At 51.0% G+C, this 12484-nt stretch overlaps 1 protein-coding gene and 1 long non-coding RNA gene across 3 annotated transcripts in view; one reads left to right on the forward strand and one right to left on the reverse strand.

The window, feature by feature from the left end:
- Window positions 1-12484, reverse strand: part of LOC129144244 (uncharacterized) — a 101010-nt gene that overhangs the window by 55000 nt on the left and 33526 nt on the right. The window lies entirely within an intron of this gene.
- Window positions 511-12484, forward strand: part of SCUBE3 (signal peptide, CUB domain and EGF like domain containing 3) — a 39136-nt gene continuing 27162 nt past the window's right edge. The window contains exon 1 of one of the 2 annotated variants that reach the window (XM_016955296.4): window positions 511-1058. In XM_016955296.4, the coding sequence (XP_016810785.1) occupies window positions 974-1058 (85 nt within the window). In that variant the 5' untranslated portion in view covers window positions 511-973. The remainder of the gene's footprint in view (window positions 1059-12484) is intronic. The other variant, XM_016955295.4, reaches the window with a different exon arrangement.

A 12484-nucleotide genomic window follows, 5' to 3' on the forward strand; every position in this document is an offset into this window, starting at 1 on the left:
CTTTGTCTCGGGTGGAGGTGTGCGTTCAAACCTGGCGCCGCACGGCCGTCCTCGCGAGCGAGCGCGGGGACGCACCCTCGCTCCCCGACTCTTTCCTAGGGGAGCGAGGACGAGTCGGAGCCCGGTGCTGTTTGGTCTGGAGCCGAGCGGAGCTTGCATTGATCCATTGATTGCGCGCGGTCTGCGCCTGACCTCCCTGCTCCCGGGGAAGCCGTCTCCATGGAGACCGGGCCCGCTCCCCCATCGCCGGATTGTAAATTCCTGCAGGCAGCGGCCCGGCAGCCTGGGGAGGGGGCCACCGCGCCCGGGCGCGCAGGGGGAGCAGCCACCGCGCCGAGGCCCCATTTGAAAGAAAAAAGGGCACGAAAAAGGAGGTGGTGGAGAAGGAGGAGGTGGTGGAGAAGGAGGAGGAGGGGGAGGAGGAAGAAAACGAAAAGGAGCGAGGAAAGGAGGAGAAAGAGGAGGAGGAGGAGAAAGGCGAAGAAAAAGAGCCTGAGAGACGGAGAAAGAGCGAGAGAGGAAGAAAGAGAGGCAGAAAGGGCGTGTTTCTGGCGCTGCGTTTCCCCTCCCCTTTCTCAGGTCCTTCGCTCGGGCTCTGCGCGCTCTCCGGCTGCAGCTCTCTCCCGGCGAAGCTGGGAATTGGGTGGGATTACACGGAGCAGCCCCGCCGCCGCCGCTGGCAGAGGCCGGCTTGGAGAGGGCGGGGGTTCCCCTCCGTCAGTCGCCCCTGGCGCCCCTCGCCTCGTCGCACTCTCCGCCTCGCTCTCCCAGACGTCCGGCCAGGAGGAGCCGGTAGCATCGGGAGCCTCGCGCCGAGGGCGCCGCGGTCCGCGCCCCGCGACTGCAGCCCCCGGCCTGGCCCCGGCGGGGCGCCCCCTCCCCTCCCCCTCCTGCGAGCTGGGATCCGGCCGGCTTCCGCCCTCCCCTGGCCGCGAGACCGGCCCCGGCGGCTGGGCCGCCAGTAGCTCCAGCCATGGGCTCGGGGCGCGTACCCGGGCTCTGCCTGCTTGTCCTGCTGGTCCACGCCCGCGCCGCCCAGTACAGCAAAGCCGCGCAAGGTAAGGAAGGAGGGGCGCGCGGCCTGGGGGCTGTCCTGGCTGCTGGGCCTCAGGGCCTAGGAGCGATTCCCGAGGGGCAGGGCAGGTGCTGGGGAGCGTGCTGCTGTCAGAACCCGGCTCTGTGCACCCGGACTCCCCGGCCAGGGGCCCGACCGCTGGGCGCTGCGCCCCGAGCGAAAAGCCGGACAAGCTGGGGGCGGCAGAGAGGAGTGAGAAACTCTTGGGGGCGGTGGGCAGAAGAGACCACGCGCCTCAGAATTCCGCTCGACTTCATCCACCCCCAGCATCTTCGAAAGACTTCTTGTCCTCCAAAATCTGAGAGAGAATTTTCTCTTCTCTCAAACATTGCCAGAAACTTACGCTGTGGCCTGGAGAGACTGAGGGAATAATGAAAACTTTTCAGCCGTGCCGTATATTTCTTTCCCTTACCCCCAACCCGCATGCAAAGTTAGACATTTCTAAGTTGATGCCTTATCAGTGGAAAAATGTTGAAGAAAAATAGGATCTTTTATGGAAAAATCAACTCATCTCTCACCGGATGGTAGGGGGCTGAAGAAGAGAAGAAAATTTCTGTGACTGGCTCCCGACAGGAATGTTGCGTTTCTGCCTCTTTGGGGTGAAATCTCTTTCGTCTTGCATGGCTTTCATTTCTTATCATAATATTTATTTATTAAGGCCTCGGGTTTCCAATTCCATTTAAATCCAGGTCAGAATTGCATTAAAATAACAAAGTAGAATTCCAGGCCGGGGAGCTCTGACAGATCCCTCTAGGAATTAAAGAGAGACAGGGAGGCCTCCCGCCCCCGTCCCTGACCCCCAGCTCATCGCCTGGCAGGTCCCAAGGCCGTGCAGGCAGAGACTAGGCTGATGTACTACAGTTCTCTCGGGACAGTTTCTCCTCCCCCTTGACCTCTTGCTGTACCCCTCCCCCATCGTGTCCTCACCGACAAGAGATTTATATGGACAAAAAGAAAATTCCTCCTGGCAAGGTTTTGCCCAGGAGAGTATGATTCTGCCTATTGTCCCAGGGGCTCCTGAAGCCAGCTGGGTGAGGAGATGGCTGGGCCAGAAGGAAAGTTGAACTTGGGAGTTGGGGAAGCCTGAGTGTCCGACACAGGTCGCTGTGTCCCAGAGCCTGAGTGTTTGGCTCTTAAGCTGCTCTGTTGTATTGGATGGGCTCCTGCTCTGTGAAGAGGAAGGTGCTGTATCAATGCCGCCCTCCTCTCCCCAAACACTGCCTCTTCAGCTAACCTCTTCCCCCTCCAACCTGTCCTTTCACAGAACTGAAACACTAGAGATCCTCAGCTGTCAAATACTGGACCCTGCCCCCACACCTTCCAGCCCCACACTGCCTCTTTTCCAGTCCTGGTTCCAGACAGCGCATCGCCACTGCCACCCCCAACCTGGGAGCAGCCCCTCTCCTCACTGTGGATTTGTGTTTTCATAAACAAAGCTGGCTTTTGTAGTGTGTGCTGACTTACTCATAACATGGAATTAGCTGGGGAGTTTAGTCTGAAGGAAGGAACAGATATGAAGTAACCTAGAGACAAGATAAGGGCCTCTTTTAAGTTGGAGCCAGTGTCTGTAGTGGACTAGTGAGGCTGTGGACCAAAGGAGAAGCAGTGTATTCGAGGGGGGCCCAGGGGCAGATGGAGACCCCTCCAAGGGACAGGTGCCATCAAGCCAAGGCACTCAAGTATGGGAGATCAGCTCATGATTCAGGAACGGGAGTCAGAATCCCTGCATGGTACTCCAGGGCTTCCACTTTCATTGGACTCCCTGCTGGGTACTGAGGAACATGCTGCCAGAGTGAAGGCCCCTGCCCTCAAGGAACTTAAGAGTAGTTTTTGTCCCCAGCTTATCTCATTCACAGGCCACCCTTCCTGTGACTGGACCGCAGTTAGCTTGGTATCCTCCTTCTTTTCTTCTGATCCCTAAGCTTGGCCTAGAATGGAAGCCTTTCATTGACCCTTCTCTTCAGGAAATCTACAAACCCCATCTGCCAGAGATTGCCTAATAGCAGGTTTGCTGGGTTACAGGGATGTCTCTGGACACAAACTTGCAGGCAGATGCTGCAGGAAGAACTAGTACTGACCAGGCGGGGCAACCTTACAGCCTTACCCATAGACACAGTCTGTGAGCATCAGGGAGGCCTTACCTTCAAACATATCTCCTGGTTATCAGCAGTGCCAGAAAGTGTGCCTTTAATGCCACATGCTTTATATGAAGCACTAGCAGGTCTTTAAAATCAAATACCCTTGGCAAGTATCTTGCACGGAGTTACTATACCTCTGGGGGTATCTGGGTTTCTGTCCCTTTTCATCAGTGATTCCCACAATGGGAAAACCAAAGTCATGTGGAAGGGGGGAAAGGGGGAGACAAGGAAGGGAGCCCTAAGTGTAAAGGTGAGTGTGCGACTGTGCACACATGAGAGGTTCACCACAGTTACCCACAGGCAACATAGCTGGATGTCTGTGTTTCTTGTGACGTAGTTGCTAAGGGTAAACTGCTGTTTTAGTGTCTGTGAGAACTGTATGGAAGAGTAGGTGGGTAAGCCTGTGTGACTGGGAAGGGAGGGAGCATGAGGGGACATGGTTTTGAGTGTTTTTCAAGTGCTTGTCTGTATATTTTAAAGTAGATAGACTGGATAACCAAGATAATTGTTAACTTAAAAGCATTAATTTGCTTTGCTTTTGGTAGGGGGGTGGGTGTTTGGCGGGGGGGGGGGGGGCGGGGGGGAGGCGCGGCGGGGGTGTGTGTGCAGCAGTGGTTAAAAAGACCTAATCCTCGCATAGGGCTCAGGTTACAGCTGAATGAAAAGGTCTCTCGGCCTCCAGGGAAACTTGTCCCCAGGGCTGGCTCCAGGAGAGCCAGCCTGGCCGTTTAGTTTACCTGGTAGTTTTCTCTCCTTGTTAGGGATAGAGTTTTGATAAAGTCATGCATTTAGAATTTCCAAGTAACCCCATCCCTGGGACTGAGAGCGTTCGTGTGGTGGCAAACAGTGTCTCTCTGTCTCGGTGTGTCTCTCCGGGTCTCTGTCTGGGTGTATGTGTCTCTTTCTTTCCCCCACCCTTCTCTTCCTCTTTAATGTGGCTGTTTCCTTTCCTCCCCGCTTCCCTGGGCTCCTGTGGCCAGCTCTTACAGTGAGGGGACTGTTCCTACTAGCCCCTCCCTCCAAAATATGAAATGAAAACCATAACCATGTCAGCGGGTAAGGGTGGCCCCGTGGGCAGCCGGCTATTGCCTGTGCCCTGTCCAGGCCACACTGGAGAGAGGGAGAGTCCCCACTCAGAGCCTGATCTTTAGTCAGTTCCCTCTAAGCCCACCCCCATTTTTCCAGAAGGTGGAGAAGAGGGTGGACTGCTTAGAAATTCCTCAGGAATCCCTTTGACCTCTCTTCTCTCATGACATGTCTCAGAGGTGGGGAAAGCCTCGGGGTGGGAGAGTACAGAGACTTTTCCCTGTTTTCAACCCCTTCCTTCTCATCTCTTTGAGTCTCTGCAGGGTGGAATAAGAGAAAGGGGACTAGAAGACACTAAGGCCAGAATTACTGCAGGCAGAGAAAGAAGACAGTCATCAGCAGCCCTCAAATGAGATTGTTTTTTGAAACCTTCAGGAATCTGAGAGCATGAGAACCGGTTTGAGATGTGAGCAGCTGGGACCTGTTGTAAGAGGAGCCGGCCCTGGGTGTGAGTTTGGGAATGTGAAGTGTGCATTCACACACGTGTGAATGTGTGTGCATGACTCAGGGTGTGTGTGTGTGTGTAGTGCTCTGGTGAGAGGAAAAAGGAAGTGGGGCAATGTGCATTTTGTTTTAGTTGGAGAAGTAAAGAAGTGGAATGGCTTGGTCCAGTGCCTTGAACTGAGGACAGGGGAAGGGAACGAAGGGCTTCAGACCTTTTGAGAAGATGGAGCTGGAAGAGCTTGCTGCCTGAACTCACTCAGTCCTTTCCCCCAGCTCTGGTCCCCAAATGTCAGGGTGTGGGCCTCCTTTGACATCCCGTATCCCTAGCACATGACCACTTATAAGAAAGAGTCCCTGTCAGGGCTGGAAACTGCAGAGCTGCTCTGAGGCTGGCAGTGCCTGCAAGAGGCCCAGACCTGGGGACAGCTTCTTCAGGCTCAGAAGACTGGAGTCTGGAAACAGAAGGACTGCTGGGCCTTGGGTATAGAAGCGAAACAACGGCCAACCCAGGGATGTCTGGGGGGTACAGGAGCTAGTCACCTGGGCTAAGAGGGGACAGAGACTCCCCTCCCCCACCTGCCACTTAACATTGGACTGGCTACTCTCCTGTTCCCATGCCCACCCAATGCCAGCCTCAAGTGGCACCGGGGATATAGAGGTATATGGTGCCAGTGGGTTTAGACAAATGCAGAGCCTAAGGATTTGAGCCTCGGAGGAAATCACTGAAATCCCTCTTCTCACTTGTAAAATATCAGTAGGGTTCCCTGCAGCCCTGAGATTCTGCACATCTCACTGAAATCCTTCCTGCTGAAGGCAGAAGGCGCCGGGCCTCCACAGGTTACTCACCCAAATCTCAGGCGCTCTCCTCCTTGGATGCTGGTCCACTTCTGCCTGCCTGAGGCTAGGTCATCTGGATACTCTTCCTTTCTTCCCCCACCCCAGTTTCCTGGAACCCCAAGTAGCTGATAGTTCTTACTGTGTCCATGAAGTGGGTATTTATCCCTGGAAATAGCCCCTGAAGAACACATGTGTGTTTCTATATGTGTGTATCCAACAAAGTTGGGAAGTGGAGCTGAAATATCCGTGTTATGGGAACTGAATATTCTTGGATCTGGGCCCCAGGATTCCGTGGTTCTAGCTCTGAGACTAGCTGTCTGTATTCTGCCCTAGCCTAGACATGTCCCCCTGCAGATCAAGCACTGCTTTGTAGTTGCTGTTAGATGCTGTGCTTTGGCTGAACAAATGGGATGATGACCCCTATATAGGGCACAGTGGTCCTTGCTCTTACCTCTGGTTTTCCCTGTGGTTATAACCATAGCCCTAGAGAGCTGTGGGGTTTGGATTTCTGAGCCTACACCAGGGGCTCTTCAGGTCTGGTCACTGGTGGTAACAAGCTGAGGAAAGACCTGGGCAGGGGCTGCAGGGCTGGAGGGAAGATCCAGGATAAGGAAACACATCTAAGGAATCCCTCTGAAAGGGGGGAGTATCAGGATATGTGGGCATTGGGGGGAGGGCTGGGGAAGGGGAGTGCTTGAAGGGTAGACCCTGGGGAGCAGGTTTACAGAGAGGACGTTTTTACAAGTTTCTAATTATATTTATTTGGAGTTTTCCTCTGGCGGTTTGAAGCTGTTAACAGCAGGAACCTGTATCCCTGGTGTTTGTTTTTGTTTCTAACCAGCTGCTTGGCCCCAGCATAGTGAATCCAAGGGCAGGCAACACCTGCCCACTGTTGCACTGCCCACCCTTTCCTTATTGCAACTGTGTCTGTACCCTCCCTGCCCACTACTCAGCCTTGCTCTCTTCTGCTGCTCCCATGCCCAAAGCCTCAGAGCATCTGCATTCCCACTGCTGATTTCCTCCCTGGATCATGTACATTTCAGCTCCTTCCGCTCCACGGTTATATACTGGATGCATGCTTCATGCTGAACTAAGTGCTGAGGTGGAGTTGGGGGAGGTACAATAATGACTAAGGCATGGATTCCTCCCTCAAGTGCTTAGAGAACACAGTGGGTAGTTAGAGAGCACTGGACTGGGAGTTTGAAGACCTGGATCCTGGCTTTACACTAGCTATTTGCTCTTTCCTGAGGTATCCTCACTGGGCTTCAGTTTCCTCATCTATTCAATGAGAGAGGACAGTTTGAAGACCACGTGAACCAACCTGCATGAAAAAACTGTACACTTAGTGAAATTATACAAATCTGAAATGAGTTTATTTTTTTCAATTAAAGAGATAATATTACTAATCACAAAACCAGAACCTACCCATGCCCACTGCCTGCCTCTCTGCCCCTCACTCTACAATGTTCTGTTCTTCCCCCACTTCACTACCCATCCTCTAAAAGTCTCTGATTCATGGTTGTTGATTTTGTCCATACTGAAAGGGAGAAAATTCTTGTCCAATTAGGGTTACATTCAAATGATCAGGGAGCTAGATTAGGGATAAGGCAGGACAACAGAGAGAAACTCATCAGGGTCCCCAGTAAGTGACAAGCTTCTGAGGTTCAGACCCCCTTCCCTTCAAATCACCAAACACCAGCAGCTTTTCCTGGCTGTTCAGTTGAGCAGGCTAAGCTTGAGTGAGAGGAGAGGATACTGTTTTTAAAAGGAGAAAGTGCTCTGTCTCCGCCTTGGAATCAACAGGTGGTCATTTGTGTGGTTTTCTGGACTTTCTCTAGGCTACCCTCATCCTTGCATAAGCTTTTTCTAGACTGAGGATGGGCCCAGACTCTCACTGAAGTCACAGTGCCTCAGCCAGTCCCAAACTGGGAAGACAGCCTGGTACTCCAGGCTCTGCCAATCTCCCTGGTTGCTATTTTGATCTGGAGGTAGAGCACATATGCACAGATGTGGGTACATGTGCACATGCTGTGGGTTAGGATATCATGGCCCAAGGCTGGGCTGGTTTTATTTTGGATGTTACTTAGAGGTGAGAATGAGGGAACTCACCAGGGGCAAGCAGTGGAATGCCTGTCTCAGGTGCCCCATCATTGAGAGTTAGCATGGAGGCTGAGGAACATCTGTTGAAGGGGATGCTCTGAAAAGATCCCTGTAGCAGCCCCATATGATGTCTGAAGACCCTGAGACCCTATGACTCATTGGTTCCAGTCTCTTCTGGCCCCAGCACTCATCATATGGATGCCTTTAAGTGGGTACTACCCCTCTGAGTTTAGTTTCCTCTCTCCCTACTCTCCAGTTGAGACTAAACTTCCTGGGACTTCCTCCATCCAGAACAGTTGTGGGATCATGGAGAGTAAAGAAGTGAGATTTTTCTCTGAGGTAACATAGAGCAGAAGGGATGCCACAGATAGAGACATTATCCACTCACTACTAATGCATCCATGTCTCCATCCACTCGTCTATCTGTTTAACAAATATTTACTAAGTGGCTTCAATGTAGAATTCATCTCTGGTTCACTGCCAAATCCCCAGCACCTAGCACGGTGCTTCGCATGTTGGAGGTGCTCAATAACTATTGAGTGAGTGAGTGAATGAATGAATGCTGAGCTCTATTCCAGTTGCTGCATGGGTTTCAAAGCTTTAGGAGCCATGGCCTCAAGCTCCTACTGCTTCAGTAGGAAAATTATACACATGAACTAAAAGTTAAATAATGGTACAAGGTAGCATATGAGGTATCACAAGCCTGGGATTGATCAGGTGACCACAGAGCCTGACAGTAAGTCTTAGGAGTCAAGAGAAAGAGTAGATCAGAGAAGGCTGGTAGTGTCACAGGGAGTGTCCCAGCAGAGGCACCTGAACTGGGTCCTCAAGGACATTCAAGGAGAGGAAAATAGCAGAGTGCGCTACACACACCATATATCCTGGGCTAGCCTGGCTGGGCTGAGGATGTCACAGCTATGTGGGTGGGTACATTAGGGCTCTAGGCAGGCTGTTTCTGACTGTCCCACTGGGCCCATCAAATTTGCCCACAATTACCCCCTCCCCTATGGGTGGTAAGGTAATAATTCCTGTGGTAATGGGAAGGTGGGGTGGACTCTACCTAGGGGGTCTGCTTGTCCACAGCCGGCATCCCTGCTCATTTCCATTTGTTACTGTTCCTGAGCTGGGCTTGGGCAAACTTGTGAAGTAGATGAAGTATTTACTTGGGAATCCCACTGCTTCCCTTTTAGGGTACACCTGCCCATCCTCAGAATCTTAGGACTACTTGTATTATAATAATCCACCCTTTCTGGTCTGACCCTCTGACCCTCATATCCCATACCCCATCCTACCCTTCCTACCTACTTTAGGAGAGTTTATGGAGTGCTCTGCTAGGCGCTAAAGCAAATTCAGAAGAAATGTCAGATGGTACTGGGAAAAGCTGCTGTAGTTACAGACCTGTGCCTTCATGCCAGGACAGGGCGAGGCAGGGAGGTCTTGGCTTGTCTATGGTATCTGTGCAGCCACCACTCTCCCCCACCTCAACTTTGGTTCCAATGCATGGCCTGAAGTAGGAGTGGGATCTCCCTAGCCTTCAAAAAGAATTGTAGAGGACAGCTTTTGGGTTCCCAACTGGCCTCTCACCCACTTCACCCCCATTCTTTGTGCAGTTCCCAGCACAGGTAGAGTAAGCAGTGGGGATGTGTCTCCCCAAATCCTCCCCACCAACACATGCTCACCTGGTGCTGCATTTCCCCACACCAGGCCTGAAATGGGGCTTTGATAGGGAAAGGGAGTTCAGAAAGAATACAGGGAGAAGGTTGGAGAGAAGGAATAATAGTAGCAAACCTTGGCTAGGTATGGTGACTCACACCTGTAATACCAGCACTTTGGGAGGCTGACATGAGAGGGTCGCTCAAATCCAGGAGTTCGAGACCAGCTTGGGCAACATAGCAAGACCCTGCCTCTAAAAAGAATTTTAAAAAATTGGCTGAGCATGATGCCACGCGCATATAGTCCCAGTTACTCAGTAGGCTGAGGTGGGAGGATCACTTGAGCCCAGGATTTCGAGGTTGCAGTGAGCTATGTTCATGCCATTGCATTCCCGCCTGGATAAGCAGAGCAAGACCCTGTCTCTGTTTCAAAAAGAAAGAAAAAAATAGCAAACCTTTGTTGAGCACTTTCTATATGCCCACACTGTGATGTTAAGTACTTCATGGGTATTAACTCAACTGATGTTCCTGGAAGCCCCATGGGGAGGTACTATGATGAATATTATTCCCACATACAGAGGAGGGAACAGGTAAGTTCAGAGGCTGGCCCAGGACCACACAGACACAGGTAGAGCTAGCAATTGAACTGACAATGTTGCTCCAGAACCTCTCTCTTAACTACTCTGTCATGTGGCTGCCCCGGTCTCTTCCCAGCTTGGGCAAATAGTTTATTGGCATTACCTTGGGAAAGGAAGACAGATAGTGGCCGCAGCCTCACCCTGGAGATCCTGATTCAGCTGGTCTAGGGGACATCTGTACATTCACATTTTTTTCAAAACCCCCAGGGAATTCCAGTGTGTAGCCCCAGGGTTGAGAACCGCTGGTTTAAACCAGTCCACACCCAGTAGCATCAACTGGTTTTCCAGCTAGTAAGCACCTGCATCCTGAGAGAACAGGCTAAGATGAGGCTGTGCTGTGAGCGTTGAAGGGTCCTTGCAAGGACAAATTCTGGGTGGGCACATATGGTAGGAGAGAACTCTGGAAGAATGAGTGGTAAAAGGAGGAGATACTGAGTATAATTTGGGGCCCTCTTTCACAGCTTTGTCTTAGGTCTGTTCTGCTTCAAAAGACTCCAACCAAACATTGAAGGGACATCTTCCTCAGCAGGTACCCAGCCAGGTGAGGAAAGCTGAACACGCTTTAAAGTATTAGCAGAGCAATTCAGTGACAGCTGTAAATGAACTGAGGAAAACAGTCCCCTTGGACCAGGAACTCACCAGGAACGGGGCTTACAAGGAAGAGCTTTTGGGAAGAAAAATTTGAGCTGGAATGGAAAGCTGAGCATAGTGTGGCTGGAAGAGAAAAATGAGGAATGCATCTGCAATGTGAATAACGAAAATACGCAAATGCATAGAAAGGAATAGGATGGTTAGGTATTGTAGAGGGAACAGGAAGAGATAATGTCTTCCAGAGCAGAGACTCTTTGCTGGAGAGGGATAAGCATTGTGAGCAGGGAGGTGAGGGAGAGGGGTTAGTTAGATGGTGGGAGAAGTCTGGCTGTAGGAGGGGTCTAAAAAATCTGTGGCCAGGTGTAGTGGCTCACGCCTGTAATCCCAGCACTTTGGAAGGCTAAGGCGGGCAGATCACTTGAGGTCAGGAGTTCGAGACCAGCCTGGCCAATGTGGCAAAACCATGTCTCTATTAATAATACAAAAATTAGCCAAGTGTGGTGGCACATGCCTGTAATCCCGGATACTCAGGAGGCTGAGGCAGAAGAATAGCTTGAACCTGGGAGGCAGAGGCTGCAGTGAGCCGAGATCACACCACTACTGTACTCCAGCCTGGGTGACAGACCGAGACTTCATCTCAAAAAAAAAAAAAAAAAAAAAAAGAATCTGCTGGGGGAGGCCTGGGTTTGTGGTGATCAGCATCAAGATCCACTCTAGTACTGGTGAGCACTGAATGGGAGGCAAAGGAAAGAATTGGGAGCCCATATAGTCTGACACAGTCTCTAGTGAAGCACCAGCTGATTCAGTCACAGGCACATACCTCTGATATGGTCAGGGGAGCAGTTCCAGACCAGTATCCGTGCTGCTGGACCCAGGGAGTATCTCTTATTCAGAACCCCAGAGCAGTGCTATCCTGTGGTCTGCTAATAGCAGTGCTATTTCTGTGGTGTTGGAAATGTTCCATATCTATGCTTTCCGCCATGGTAGCCACTAGCCACATGTGGCTATTGCGCATTTGGCCTGTGGCTAGTGCAACTGAGGAAGTGAATTTTAAATTAAATAACCACATGTGGCTAGTGGCTGTCATACTGTCTAGAGCATCTATTGCCTGACCAGTGATTTAATACCATCTCAAGCTTCCTGTATTGGGACCCTACTGTTTACCAGATACTTTATTAGCCAATTTACACAAATTATCCCATCAACTACTCACAGCCTCTCATGAGGAGGTATTATCATCCCCATTTTAAGGGGGAGGAGATGGAGAATAAGAAAACCATCCCTAGAGAAGGGTAGAGCTGGATTTGAATCTGGGACTGACTGGTTCCAGTGCTTAAGATCGTTCTGTGATAGCACATTTCTTTGTATTTTCTGTTCATCAGTTGGACAAACTGATTCTCCACAGAGCACCTTACCATCTGCGAGGTCCCTCTTGCCCTTACCTATGAACTAGTCTTCCATGCCCTCTCTTTTCCATTCTGTCACATTGGGATGACTTCCCAGGATGGGCCAGCAGATAGACACCATGCCTATGGAGCCCGAGCGAGGTGGAGAGTAAGTGTAGACAGAGGCTCCCAGCACTTAGAATCAACTGGTATGATGGTTGGCTGCATAGGAGTTGAAGGGTAGAATGAAGAGCTGAACGGAAACCTGTGAGATTTGAGGCAGGGTGTTTGGGGATTTCAGTTCTCTTCTTAGCCCCAGGAAGTTTCAGAGTATAAAAGCGGAGGACAGATAACTGTCTCAAGCTAGGACTCTGGGTATCTATAAATTGGAGAGAATACTGGTCCATGCATCCATTCACTCAGTAAAAATAATCACTTAAGGATTTGGATTCAAAAAGGCTATAATGAGTACTGAGAATCTGCATTTTAATAAAACCTAGGCAATTCTATGGCCCATAGATCACACTTGGATATCAAA

Source organism: Pan troglodytes, chromosome 5, assembly GCF_028858775.2.
Source record: "Pan troglodytes isolate AG18354 chromosome 5, NHGRI_mPanTro3-v2.0_pri, whole genome shotgun sequence".
Taxonomy (NCBI): domain Eukaryota; kingdom Metazoa; phylum Chordata; class Mammalia; order Primates; family Hominidae; genus Pan; species Pan troglodytes.